The following is a 14,303-nucleotide window of genomic DNA, read 5'->3' as shown; positions in this document are numbered from 1 at the left end:
CTCATTAACAATATGATCACCAAATGTGACAACCCATGTTATGCTACTTCTGGGTTTTGGGATTTGGACTATTGTTAACTGAAGAGCGAAGGAAGAACCCTACCAGATTTATTTAATTTTACTCCTGGGGGAATTCTGCACCACTGTGCAATGCAGAATTTGCACAGAATTAATGTTCTGTGCAGAATTTCATTTCCCACCGCAGAATGGTGCTGCAGAGCTGCTGGCCACCATTAGGGACTGCTGGAGCCAGCAGAGCCCAGCTCTCCAGCTCACAAATACAGGACACTGCCAGGGGGAAGGAGGAAGGAAAGGCGGTGCTGGAGGGTTCCCGGCAGCTGCGGTTCCCAGCACATCCTGAAGGAAGGAGGCATCGTCCAGGAAACTCTGTACAAGCCTGGGACTCAACATCAGGCTGTGTCTCTCTCTGGATCCCTGGGCGGTACAGGGGGGCGGGTGTCTGGTCTGCTGGGGGGGGGGGGGGGGGTCAATCATGGAGCTCTGCTCTGGAGGGTACAGGTGTCTGGGCTGGGGTACGCCATGCAGCTGGGCTCTGGGAAGTAGAGGGTGTGGGTGTCTGAGACCAGAGGGGCAGAGTTAACCCCCAAGATGTGCCCAGTTGGCACACGTGACATACCCAGACTGAGGTGCCCAACAAAAGCATAACAGAGAAACAGGAACTGGGTTGTCGTAGGGTTTCATTAACTCTACCCCTGAGGGAATCTCTTTTGTCGTCTGTATTGGTACAGACATACTTGCTGACAGGTATTTGAAATAAATTAGCAAAATAATTGAAACTCGTGTGATTATGTAGTGCTATATAGACAAATAAAATACACAGAATTTTAAATTTTTGGCACGGAATTCCCTTAGGAGTAAAATTTAGAACAGCACCTGGGCCTCATATATAAAAGGGCAATAAAAATGCCTCAATGTTAGCCCTCACATAGCTATTTTACTGTTTCCACAAAATATCACTCAGTGCTAAATTCTTCAGCATAACTCAATGTTTGCACTTACAACTGAGAAAAAAATCAGCCTGTTAGAATAAAAAGACTGATTAAATCAGGATGAATGATGATCATTTTCCATAGCTACATCAATATTTAGTTCTACTCATGCAAAATCCAAGCAAGTTTTAAAAATACTAAATAGATTTTGATTATGCATTCAAATCTACAGGAACTCAATACCTTGAATCTGATGAACTTCTTTTTCCAGGAATGGAGACCAGAAAGATAGATCTGTCTGAGAGCCTCATGGCTCATTCGCAGGTCGATCCCATCTGGAGTTACTGTAAATTGAAATGCTACTGCTTGATGGGCTTCTGCCATTTTCAGAAAGTGTTCTGCCAAAAGAAAAAAGTTAAAACAAATCTGATTTTACTATCGCAGAGGAACTATTGGTCCAGAAGCTACTCCATTTCCAGTGAAACATCCCTGGCTTGCTCAATTTCCCAATATTTTTGGGAGATATCATGAAGTGGGCTGCAATTATGTGCAGTACTACCCAATTCCATATGGCCTATTTCAGACAGATGGCCTGTGCAATAGAGGGAATCTCAGTAGATGATCTAATGTTCCCTTTCTGGCCTTAATTTATGAGCCTATAAATAGGAGTCTTATCTTCTCCCAATTATATTAGGTTTTTCCACTGGTAAAATGAACCAAATGGTGTGTATATCTGCAGACTGGAGGTAGCGTATGTTTGCACTGCAATTAAAAACAGGTGGTTGGCCCGTGCCAGCTGACTCAGGGTCACAGGACTTGTGCTAAGGGGCTGTTTAATTGCGGTGTACATGTTTGGTGCCAGGTGCTAGGACCCTGAGAGATGGGAGAGTCCCAGAGCTTGGGCTGCAGCCCAAGCCTGAACATCTACACTCCAGTTAAACAGTCCATTAGCCTGATTCCCACGACCCCAAGTCAGCTGGCTCGTGCCAACTGCAGGTGTCTAATTGCAGTGTAGACATACCCTTAGAATACAGGTGGAACTGCATAATGGGTTAATCAAATTATATTCAGAAAATAGTATAGAGCAAGCAGTAAGTAAACTTTTCTCTGTTTAACTATATACAGAGATACAGCGTTAGCTCTTTCAGGTGCTTAGAACAAAAAGGTACTTAGAACATTCACCTCAACTGGCAGAACCCTCCATACAGATCTGACTTTATGGAGAAAACAAATTTGCAGCCAAATCATAAACTAAAGACCCTCTCCTCCATTTTTTTTTCTATATCCTACTAAACTCATTATTGAGAACTCCAGAAACTAGAATATTTTAACATTCAGGGTCATATTTTCAGCAGGAGTTAGTCATGTGAATTCATCAGCACATTAATGAGTGCGATGCGGTTAAACCTATCTGAGCAACCCTTATTTCTTATTCTAAAGAAGACTCCTTGAGCATTACAAAATAGAAGGTAGAAATCGTTAGACTAAAAAGAGTAGAAGGTATGGGCTGATTTATGGTTGAACAGGTTGAGGACCACTAGGCTAGTGCATGAGAATCTCAAAGTGAAATCAACTATGCTTTTTCCATTATCTAAGCTAAGAGATTTACAACCAGTAAATCAAATAGCATCAACAGTGAAAGATATATTCATTTTAAAAGATTTTAGTTTTAATATAAAGGGATTAGGTAATAAACATTTTTAATCTGAATGTCTCAAATACACAGACACATTAGCTCCCATGGAAAAAATAACCTAGCCTCTCCAAAAGCTCAGATTTAAGAAAAAAAGTGATGCAATGAGAATCACCTCATCAGTATGAGCCCTGAAAACAAGGAGTGTCTGTTGCTTAGATTACTACACCCCTAGAGACCTGGAAAATCTCATGACAATAGTTTTCCTTTACCAACAGCATTTTCCCCAGGAACTGAAAAAGGGGAGGGGGGGCGCGTTTGAATATGTGGGGCGGGGGGGAGAGGGTGATAGCTGACATGGGGTGCAACCATAGGGCGAAAGTGGGCTGTATGGCAAAATAATAAAAACTGAAAAATATTTCATGACCATTTTATTAGATTTAACTCATGTTTCAAAATCATCACACAAATTAAAGTTAGCTACTCAAGCCTACTATGAAGCACTACATCTACATCCTTCTTGGCTTCTTGTTGTAATTTGAACTTCTCAAATGCAGTGCGTTCATCTTTGGTGGCTTCTCATGTGTCTGGTATTTTGGTCCTTCATGATATGCTCATGATTAGGCAGAAGGTGTCTCTTTTCAGAGCACAAAATTCTACTCAATGAGGAAAAAGAATGCTCAACTATAGCTGTTGTGACTGGGAGTAGCAAGAGATGAATTCCTACTTCTTTCATCACAGGAAACGTAGCAAAAAGATTGGGTCGAACCACTAGTGATGATAAAGAAGAAGTTGAAATCAAATCTTCATTCATTTGTTATTGTTGTTGATATTCCACTCTGTGTTCAAATTCTTTGTTCTGTCCTGATCACATAGCAGCCCCATTGGTGGTACTGCCTCACTCCACTCAACTGTTGGTGTTTTATAAGACAGGCATCTGTAAAACCTAGATAGAGATTTAGTAGAATCCAGAAGTTGCTGTTGTAGATTTGTAAGAATCAAGTCTGTGTACTTCTTCAGCTGGCTTAACAAACACTTCTTGTCCTCTTTACTGAAGTAGACAATATAAATGCCTTAGTCAGTCAACTTCTGAACTGCAGTCTTTGCTTCTTACAGTATGTTTTCAATGACTCTCTCTCCGATTTATATAAGTGTAGCTTCTATTGCTGGACAAAGATCTACTACTGTTGCACCAGATGCCTGGATGGCCTTATTTAATAACTCAAGTGCTTTCAACAGTAGACTTATGAGAGAGAATGGCAATAGCCTTCTCTGAACTTAGTAACAAAAGTAGTTAACCAGCCTCACTACTTCAATCCGTCCCATCTTGGTAGATGCTTTCCAAAGTCAATAATAATGGTTGCAGTAATTTTAAGACAACAGCCAAAGATTGCTCATGAGAAAGCCAGCAGGTTTTCTCAGGTTGGACTCATTCGAACTTCAGTCCTAGTGTATCTTCTATTTTTTCCAAGACGTTCAGTCCTTTTGGACTCTTGCTGAAAAAAAAAAAAAACACGTATAACACACATTAAATGTATGGCTTTTTTTAATGGCTTTTGAAGATTCTGCATCTTGACTAGTGTTAGTTGGAATAGATGGCCTCTGCTGTGTGTACAGGAGAGATTAGGATTACACTTTTCTCTGAGCAAAGCTTGTACTCCACTATGTCTTCCAGAGAAGTTTGCAGCTCCATCAAATGCACAAGCAGCAATCTGTTTGGGGTTCAGTTTACAAAGCATTTAACTCTTCTAAGATGTGGGTTGTCACAGATACAGCCGATATGCCTTCTATAACCTGAACATCTAGAAATGCATCTACTGGCCTACCACTGACATCAAGATCACGTACGCAATGACTTAATACTTAACGCCCATTTGCATCAGTGCATTCATCGGCCGTGTATGCACATTTTCTGAATGTGGTGAGAGAGTTCTTCACTTTTTCAGCTGCTGAGTCTTTCACTGTTGCACCACATGCTTCTAATCAGCCAGTTAAGTTTCTTGAAGACAGATAGCGAGCATTTGCTGGTGTTGGTCAGAATCAAAGTCCAACTTCAGAATTAACAAGTGACGATGCACTTAACATTGGTCCCCAGTTTGTAGTGTGTGGTATCTCTTGCTTAAATAGGAAGTATGATGAGACAGCCATGTTTGTTTGCATAAACTGTGTTGTCTCTCCAGCATTCTTAACAGCCTCATTAAGTACTTCTAAATTGGCTTTGACAGTGACTGGTTTATAAGGTTTTCTGCATGTCTATGAAGTCCAGAGGCTTGGTATTTTGCAGCCTTTTCACATAGGTTGTCAGCATTGGTTTGCTGATCAGTCTGGCAAACCAAGCTCCTCCACTTTTACTATATAAATCCATGGTATGCCAACATCTTGAATACTGCGTCCAGTTCTGGTCGCCTCATTTCAAAATAGATGTATTGGAGTTGGAAAAGGCACAGATAAAGGCAACTAAAATGACTAGGGATATGGAACAGCTTCCACATGAGGAGAGATTAATAAGATTGGGACTTTTCAGCTTGGAAAAGAGACAACCAAGAGGGGATATGATAGAGGTCAATAAAATCTTGACTGATGAGAAAGTGAGTAAGGAAATGTTATTTGCTACTTCACATAACTCAAGAACTAGGGGTCACCCAATGAAATTAATAGGCAGCAGGTTTAAAACAAACAAAAGGAAGTATTTCTTCATACAGCACACAGTCAACCCATGGAACTTTTTGCCAGGGGACGTTGTGAAGGCCAAAACTATAACAGCGTTCAAAAAAAGAACTAGATACGTTCAAAGGCTATTAGCAGGATGGGTAGGGATGCAACACCATGCTCTGTGTGTCCCTAGCCTCTGTTCTCCAGAAGCTGGGAGTGGAACACAGGGGATGGATCACTTGATAATTGCTCTATTCTTTTCATTCCCTTTGAAGCACTTAGCATTGGCCAATGTCAAAAGACAGGATACTGGGCCAATGGTCTGACCCAGTATGGTCGTTCTTATGTAAAAAGTAATTATAATATAATAAAAATGTTTTGTACAGAAACTCCCCAAGATAATGGCCTCTCGAGATATCGACAATGTGAGATAATGACCTTGACAAATAATGCATTTTAAAAATCTTGGCCTACTAGAAAATGTATATTTATATAAGTTTCCCTAGTCACAAATCTAGCATTCTGGAGCAAAAGTCACTAAAACATAGTCCAACAAACAAATGTTCCTTTAACGTACCCCTCCCTACTCCCTCCACTGCACCTCACTCATAGTTGTTGTCCTTGCAGATCCAGAGTTCAGGGATGCTTTTGCATCAGTTCATCTAGCACCTACAGGCGGGCGAGAGAGAGAAGGCACCTTGCTCATTCCTCCAGCTGCTTGCCACTCACTCCAGCTCTTGTTGTCCATCATGCCACCGTTCATGCCACCGCTCCTGTGCCGTCATCTCCTGCTGCCACCGTGACCTCTATGAGTCGGTCTCTTGAGGTTCTACCCAGCTTTCAGTGATTTCAGCTCTCAGTGGGGGAACCTCACTGCTAGTGCAGACTGGGCAAGGTCTTCCACAGAAATGCTATCCTACAGCAGGTCTAAGCACTTAGACCAGGGATGGGCAAACTTTTTGGCCTGAGGGCCACATCTGGGTATGGAAATTGCATGGTGGCCCATGATAATTGCTCACAAAATTAGGGGTTGGGGTGCGGGAGGGTGCTCTGGGCTGGGACCGACAGGTTCAGAGGGCGGGAGAGGGAACAGGGCTGGGGCAGGGGGTCGGGGCATGGGAGGGGGTCAAAGGTGCAGGCTCCAGGTGGTGCTTACCTCAAGCAGCTTCCAGAAGCAGCAGCATGTCCGTCCCCGTCCCCCTGGCTCCTGCGCGGAGGCATGGCCAGGCCCCTCTGCATGCTGCCCTGTCTGCAGGCGCCACCCCCTGCAGCTCTCATTGGTTGCGGTTCCCAGCCAATGGGAGCTGCGGGAGCAGCACTTGGGGCGGGGGCAGAGCCCCCAAGCTGCCCCTACGCATGGGAGCCGGAGGAGGGACATGCCGCTGCTTCCGGGAGCCACGCAGAGTGGGGCAAGCCCCTGACCCCGCTCATCATTAGCGGTTGGGGAGAGCTCATTCAGACCTTGCTTACAAATCATAATTTGAAATTATTAGGTTGGGCAATATCACCGAAATGAATGCACTGACATTGTCAGGAAAAACAACAGCTGGGTGAGGAAGCTAGTCTGTGTTCATAATTTTTGTACCTGAAAAAGCATAATAGGTTTAAGTATTTTATCATACACTGTAAATGCTTTTAAAGTGTGTATTAATGTTTCGATTTCCATTCAAATTTCCAACCAATGACTAAACTGGGAACACTGCATGTAACTAGTTGACCACTGGGGAGGTAGTGGGGAAATTCGGGAGGAAGGGAGCGGGGGGGAGGGGGAAGGGTGTAGGGAAATCCCCGTTCAGCAGTCCTTCTTCACAAAGAGAGGAACTGCAGCTTCCCAAACAAAACTACTACTATTTTTTTTAAACGCACTTTCACAATGAATATTGGTTGTGTAGCAAAAAAAAGAAAAAAAAAAAAAAAAGAAGTTTCCTTGAAGCCCTTTCCTTTAGGGAAATTCTCTTCTGCTTCTCCGAAGCCAATTTAATAATCTGCTCCATGCATTCCCCTCTTCCACAGTTCTGAGGCAGTCACATGTTTGTCAGTAAAGTAGGTAGAAGGGCACAGCTCAACTGAGCATGCGTTTTATTCATCAACTCGATTTGCCAACGTTTAGTAACACAGACGCCACAACACTCATTCAGACCAAGAGGAAAACAATCATTCATTTTAGCTGCAGGCAAACTAGTAGTCAGCAAAATGTTTCCGTACAGTACATGCTAATAAGCCTCACCCCAAACAGTGAATCACAAAGCTAGGGTGTTTGTGACTTTCTTAGGACTCAGCAAAATCTTAGAATATTAAAAAGTTGACTGTGATTTTCTAAAAATGTCATTTTGAAACAGAACTTCATTTCCGTAAGTGTTCTTTTAAAATACATTCACATCCATACAAGCGTAAAGAAATCTTACAGTGTCCTTCCAGGAGAGAAAGATTTGCCTGTTCCACACACACTCCTGCTTTCTATCTTACTGAAACCAGCTATAACATCAACCAAGTTAGACCATCAGTTCAAAACAAGGTAGTTTTAAAAAAAAAAAAACCAAAACCCACACCACACGCAACCACAGTTCAGCATGCTTTTTCTCTGTTTAACAAAACAGTGAATACCAGCCCAGCTGATTTTCCCAAACAAATAATATTGCTGACCTCCCCAGCCACATCTACCTGTTAATGCTGCCCACTATGCTATCTTTGTGACTCTTTAGGACATTTATACTGCCTCGACTAAAGGTCAACTTTTAACCAAACATGCCCCTGACCCATATTCCCCTATGATTTCAGGGAACAACTGTTACACAGCCTTTCACCTTTGATGTATGCAGTGTAGTTGTAGCCATCTGGGTTCCAGGATACAAGGTGGGTGAGATATCTTTTATTCGACCATCTTCTGTTGGTGAGAGAGATAAGCTTCCAAGCCCTGAAAAAGAGCTCTTTTTGGTTTGAAAGTTTCTCTCTCTCACACCAACAGAAGCTGGTCCAATAAAATATACTACCTCACCCACTTTCTCTCTCTGTATCACCTTTTATGTCAGCGAACATGAAGTAAAATGTCGTGTTTAAAAAAAAAAATCAGGATCTCAGATCTGAAAAACAAATTATCATAAACCCACAAAGAAGGCAGTTACAGGACCCATTCATTTAATCAAGTGTATAAAAAAGGCACTTGGAGTTAGGAAGTGGACACCTGAAAAATGCTACTGCACATGCTAGTGAACAAGCTCCTAGAACACAGCAGAATAACCACTATATATATATGAATATGAAACAGCATCAGGTTCATTGTGAAAAGATTTAGTCTAACTAAAATTGTTACATACAAAGGGTGCATTTAGCATCAGTCTCTTCTGTAGCAGAGATTTTGGGGGGAATGTTATTGGCAGAAGGAGACCCCTCTTCATTCATAGATCTAATGACTGTGTAGTGTGGGGGAATACAAAGGCTGCTGAAGATCACCCCCGCCCCCAGCTCCCTTGCCCTTAATGAGATATCCAGGCACTCCCCACCCCTGCACTCATTTTAGCCACTTGCTTCCCACCCATTTTATGACCCATCTGCTACAGAAACAGAAAACTCTATGCTTTCCCTTGCTGTAGCAAAGGCCTGCCACTTCCCCGTAGTCAAGAGGCCAAACCTTTCTGAGTCACAGTACATTTTACAACATTTAAATAGAAGAAGCCAGACATTTTAAGTAATATAATAGCAGTAATAAGATCACAGAAGATGCAAATTAGTAAATGCAAAGCAACTGAATAAAACAGAAGTGCAGATTTCTAAGGCTACAGGGTTCAGCCATATCTCAATATCTGGTGAGTATTTCCACCACTATCACCTTCAAACCAACTTAACAATTTATGAAGTGGTCTTCATAGTATTTTAATAATATTTACACATTATTGTGAAATGTGTGCTCTGTACTTATAAATGCTAATTAAATGCCTGATGACAAACTAAGTACACAAAATGAAAAAAAGGCTCTTCTACTATTCTCTTTTCAAGATCAAAGGTTAATGATTCCTTGGAGAAACAGTAAGTAGAGAATGCAGTCTCATCTCAAGCAGCGAATCCAGAGAATATCAGAGAGACCTAAAAATACACTTGCAACTGTGATCCATTAGGTGAGCACTTATGTGGCAAACAGCAAGAGTGGAGATAGAGAGGAGAGAAAGTGATACTGACAGGTTACAGTTACATTGTTTAAAGAGTTGGGGAGAGGGGCATCACTGGAAAGTACATTAAATCCAATTCTAGTTAGAAGTCGACTGCACACTCAGTTTCACTGAGCCACATTAAACTTTCAGTTTAAAATTGGAATCTAAGGCCTTGGGAAACGTTGTGCAATTGGCTCAGAGTCTTTGCCTGTTCTGAAGCAGTTATATTTCAAAAGAAAAACCATAAGAGTGAAGCCTTCATCTCTATAAGCATGCACAGAAATAAGAGTTACTTCACAAGCAGATGTTATCAGAAGAAGCTATACATGGTAGGACATATGTTTTAAGAGGCGTCTCAGTTTTCTGAGCAGATTCCAACCATGGGAATTGTTAAACTTTAGGCTCTTCAGAAACAATGAGCCAATCATTTTCTTCCTCATCCCTTTCTTCAAAGTAGTTAGAAAGGTTATTTAAATTATCTTATGGGTCAGACAAACCCAGATATTGGAAGGAGAAAAGACAAACCCAGAAGTAAGATAATTTCTTGTTTGCCTCTGACTTGACTGTCAACTGGCATATCATTTGGCTGGACCTAGTTAAAACTCAACAGCACACTCTAGGGTTGACACAGTTTGGCTTTTAGAATAGGGCATGGTAAAGTCCAAGGTTTTTAGAGTAAACCTAGTGAAATCCAAGGCTGTAGCAAGATTCAGAAGTGCTTCTATGTTACATAGTGTATCTATATTACAGGATCAAAAGATGATGTTGGGCGCTTCAGTGTTATAACCAAGGCCCATAGCACTGCAGTTAAGGCAGGTAGCTACTGAAACAATAGTACTGAAAGAAGTTTGAGCTTCCTGCAATCACCTTAACTTGATATTAAACAGAAGAGAATATTTTCCACTGTTGTTTACACTAGAAATAGCCAACTAATTTGCTTAATTAGTGCAGCTAATCATACCTCTAACACAACATGTATGTACAGTGCTTTAAAAGGTCTACAGCACTTACTAATTAAGATTGATAACATCCTTTCGGGGTGGTGGCACTACTCTCAACACATGGGAAAACGCAAAAAGAAAAGGAGTACTTGTGGCACCTTAGAGACTAACAAATTTATCTGAGCATAAGCTTATGCTCAAATAAATTGGTTAGTCTCTAAGGTGCCACAAGTACTCCTTTTCTTTTTGCGAATACAGACTAACACGGCTGCTACCCTGAAAGATGGGAAAACGTAATCTTTGTACTTTACTTCTGAATATGACTTTTTTCCATGTGAATATTTAACTATCTTAAAAACTAGTGAGAAAAGATGGTTATATTGCTAGAAACTAAGAAACATTGTGCCTGTGTGATTTGTGAAACTTTGTGGTTTCTACTTGTTCTATCTTCAGCAAAGGCAGGTTAGAAAGCCAAACATTTTTTCAGTGACCTTTTTGTGTACTGACATATGATATAAAAATAAAGAATAAATCCAAGTAGATTATAAATAAAAATCTCAACAAAAATTTTACAGATTGGAGGCAGATAGAAGAATCCTCAGAATATGCCAAAATTCTCTTCAGATACCTGTTGTTGTGGCTCATAAGTGTATTAGTCAAGACTTTCTATGCCATCTAAAGTATACAAACCATGTCATCCTGTGACAACTGACTGAAGATAGACATTCCAACTGGCAGTAAAACTGCAGTAGGTAAAGCACAACACAGTCACTGCCAACGTTTCAAAATTACTTACTATTATGCAAGATTACTTCCACTTTGCCATCAGTTTCAGAGTTTAATGATAAGCAACTATTCTGCATGGCCATGCCAGCAGGCTGGATTTGATTTAAATCAATTTGATTTAAATCATGATTTAAATCACTAGTCAGGAAGACTTGATTTAATCATGGTTTTCAACATAAAAGTGCATTCTTGTTGGTTGTTATAACCTTAATATATATTCCTCACAACTCAGAGATAGATGTAGGTTTCATTTTTAGAAGATACAGTAACACCTTGCTTAACGTTGTAGTTATGTTCCTGAAAAATGCGACTTTAAGCGAAACCATATTAAGCTAATCCAATTTCCCCATAAGAATTAATGTAAATGGGGTGAGGGGTTAGGTTCTAGGGAAATCTTTTTCACCAAACAAAAAACTATACAGACACACACAGTATAAGTTTTAAACAAACAATTTAATACTGTACACAGCAATGATGATTGTGAAACTTGGTTGATGTGGAGGAGTCAGAGGGTGGGGTATTTCCCAGAGAATGCCTTACTGCTAAATGATGAACTAGCATTCAGCGGAGCCCTCAAGGGTTAATACAATTGTTGCTAATGTAACCTCACACTCTACAAGGCAGCACGAATGGAGGGAGGGGAGACAGCATGGCAGACAGAGACACACACCCTGTGGGTGGAGGAGAGAGAGATGTGCATTACCCCTTTAAGTACGCTGCCCCACTCTAAGTATACTGCCTTTTTAAGTATATCAGGAAGACAAGACAGCAACTGCCACCAGCAAGCTCTCTCCGTCCTGAGCCCTTTTGTGTCGCCACCCTGCTCTATATGGAGAAGGGGTAAGTGGGGGCAGGAGCAGGGGGGAAGGGGACACCCTGACATTAGCCCCCCCTCTTCCCGCACTGCAAGCAGGAGGCTCCCGGGAGTAGCTCCAAGGCAGAGGGCAGGAGCAGCACATGGCAGTGGGGGGAGGGACAGCTGAACTGCTGGCAACTGCTAGCCTGCTGACCGGCTGCCGCATAGCGAGCTTAGGGGAGTTGATGGGGTGGCTGCCGGTCCACCCTGGTTCCAAGCCCCACCGGCTAGCTCCAATGGGCTGCTCTACCTGCAAGCAGTGGACAAAGCAGGCGGCTGCCGAACAACATTATAAGCGAACATTGCACAACTTTAAGCGAGCATGTTCCCTAATTGATCAGCAACGTAACAACGAAACGATGTTAACCAGGACAACTTTAAGTGAGGAGTTACTGTACACACTATACATTTTTAAACAGTGATTTAGTTTGAAAACTTTTTCTGATATAGCTGTAAAACTAATCTGAAATGAATGATTGGTTGGTTATTTCATTTACCAAATGTAACTGAAGCAGATATTTATGAAGTCATTGGGAGATGAACTATCTCCAAATCAACAGGTTAATCATTAATATTTGGAGGATTTTCATGCTGTATTAGGAGAAGAACATCACCAGACAGACATTTAAATTGTTTTATTTAATTAAAACAACAACGTTAAGTATTCTGGATTTTTTTCTTCAACAGCAAGCATATAATATTTTAACAAAAAAGCATATGTCGCTCACTTCTCACATTTATCTCCAGACTTCTTCTCCTTGTCCAGATCTATTCCGCCCCCAACAATCTTCTATTCATTGAACTTTTTGAAACTTTGCACTTTGAGAGAGAGGAAAGGGATTGACTGTGTGTACACAAATTTTCAGAGGGACAATAGAGTTGAGGTCTGTTATTTCTCACTTCTATACATTATTTATTTATTTAAAAACAGTTTTGCTGTTAACAAGCATGCTACCTCTGGAGACACAAATCCACAGTTTGAGACCTGCAAAACTAAGCATCTCTGATGGTATTTTCTAGACTGAGCACTGAGTCCCATTGGGTAGATAGAAAGATTAACCTAAATAATCTATACAGAAGCCCTGGCACCCCATAAGATTGGGTCCCTAATCCATGAACTATTGGAACTCATTTATAAAACTTTTCTTAAACATTACACAAATATTTTGTCTCATACTATAGAATTAGAATGTATAATCCTGATTCCATAATGATATATCTTTGAGCTATAATGTATCTTAATTAAAACTGTCTTTAGATAAAATGCTTTTTGAGGAAAAAAACTTTAAAAAATCCGATTTAAATAAAAAAAATTGGATTTTTTTAAAAAAACATTGATTTTTATCCACCCTGCATGCCAGCAATCTCCTTTCCATTATAACCAACAAATGAACTGCAAAAAAATACTGCAAGATCCCGCACAGCAGTAATCATTAGCCTTAATCAAAATATCTTCATCTGGATGTAGGTTTGATAAAGGTCATATGCCAAAGAAGAGCAGAAAGGTGCAAACACTGCTGTTTGCCTTATTTTTCCCTTATCTCAGGAATTTACCATAGTTTCTACTTCCAGCTAAGTACAGCTGGGTGGAAACAAAAGCATAATCATCATCGACAGGAAAACATGAGAGTCATTCACCAGGCAGGTCAGAGATGAGGTTGTGGAACAGCCTGTTTTGCTGCCTCTTCAGATCTCCAACAAAGTCGCAGTAACCGCCAAAAGAAAAAGTTAGTAAAAAAATTAATCTAATTCTCTAACATTCCTGTCTTTTCATATGCAAATTAATTTTCAGAAACCAGCTCCTATTCCTTATGAATAAGGTCCACAGTTCTAACAGCCATCTCACTCTCACTGGTTATTCACGCGCTCTCATAGCAAAGTGACCACCTCATTATGTCAAAAATACAGCACTTGATTCACACAAAAGTAAAATGCTGGATTTTTATAGTTCTGTAATAATTTTCTTAATATATAACTATGATTACACATACATCAAGCTGAACTCCCTTGTATGTCTATCCCAGTCTGGATACTGCAGAAGAACTGAAGTCTATCAACTCATCTTGTTTGATGTTTCTGTGAAACACAACCTGTGAAGCACAATCAGGCTCCACTGCTCCCTCCGTCTGCTACCATTGCTGTTAAAAGCACTATTGGGCTGCATCTACACTTGCAAAAATAATAATTATAATCACTAAATTCACTGTTAGTGCAGTTCACAAGCTATTTTTGTGTCTGCAAAAACAGACTTATCTCTGCCCCATTGCCCTGCCAGCTCTCCACCCTTGCCAGCCGCATAGATACTGCAGTCAAAAGTGCAAAGTAAACAGAAAAAAGTGA

The 14,303-nt window shown here is 40.8% G+C and overlaps 1 protein-coding gene across 4 annotated transcripts in view; it reads right to left on the bottom strand.

The window, feature by feature from the left end:
* CPT1A (carnitine palmitoyltransferase 1A) overlaps positions 1-14,303 on the bottom strand; it is a 70,253-nt gene that overhangs the window by 44,749 nt on the left and 11,201 nt on the right. For all 4 annotated transcript variants that reach the window (XM_037899520.2, XM_037899519.2, XM_043548587.1 and 1 more), the window contains exon 2: positions 1,194-1,348. In XM_037899520.2, the coding sequence (XP_037755448.1) occupies positions 1,194-1,334 (141 nt within the window). In that variant the 5' untranslated portion in view covers positions 1,335-1,348. The remainder of the gene's footprint in view (positions 1-1,193; positions 1,349-14,303) is intronic.

The sequence above is a fragment of the Chelonia mydas genome, chromosome 6 (genome assembly GCF_015237465.2).
Source record: "Chelonia mydas isolate rCheMyd1 chromosome 6, rCheMyd1.pri.v2, whole genome shotgun sequence".
Lineage (NCBI taxonomy): Eukaryota > Metazoa > Chordata > Testudines > Cheloniidae > Chelonia > Chelonia mydas.
The sequence above is the reverse complement of the archived record's forward strand: the minus strand, read 5'-3'. Positions and strand labels throughout refer to the sequence as shown.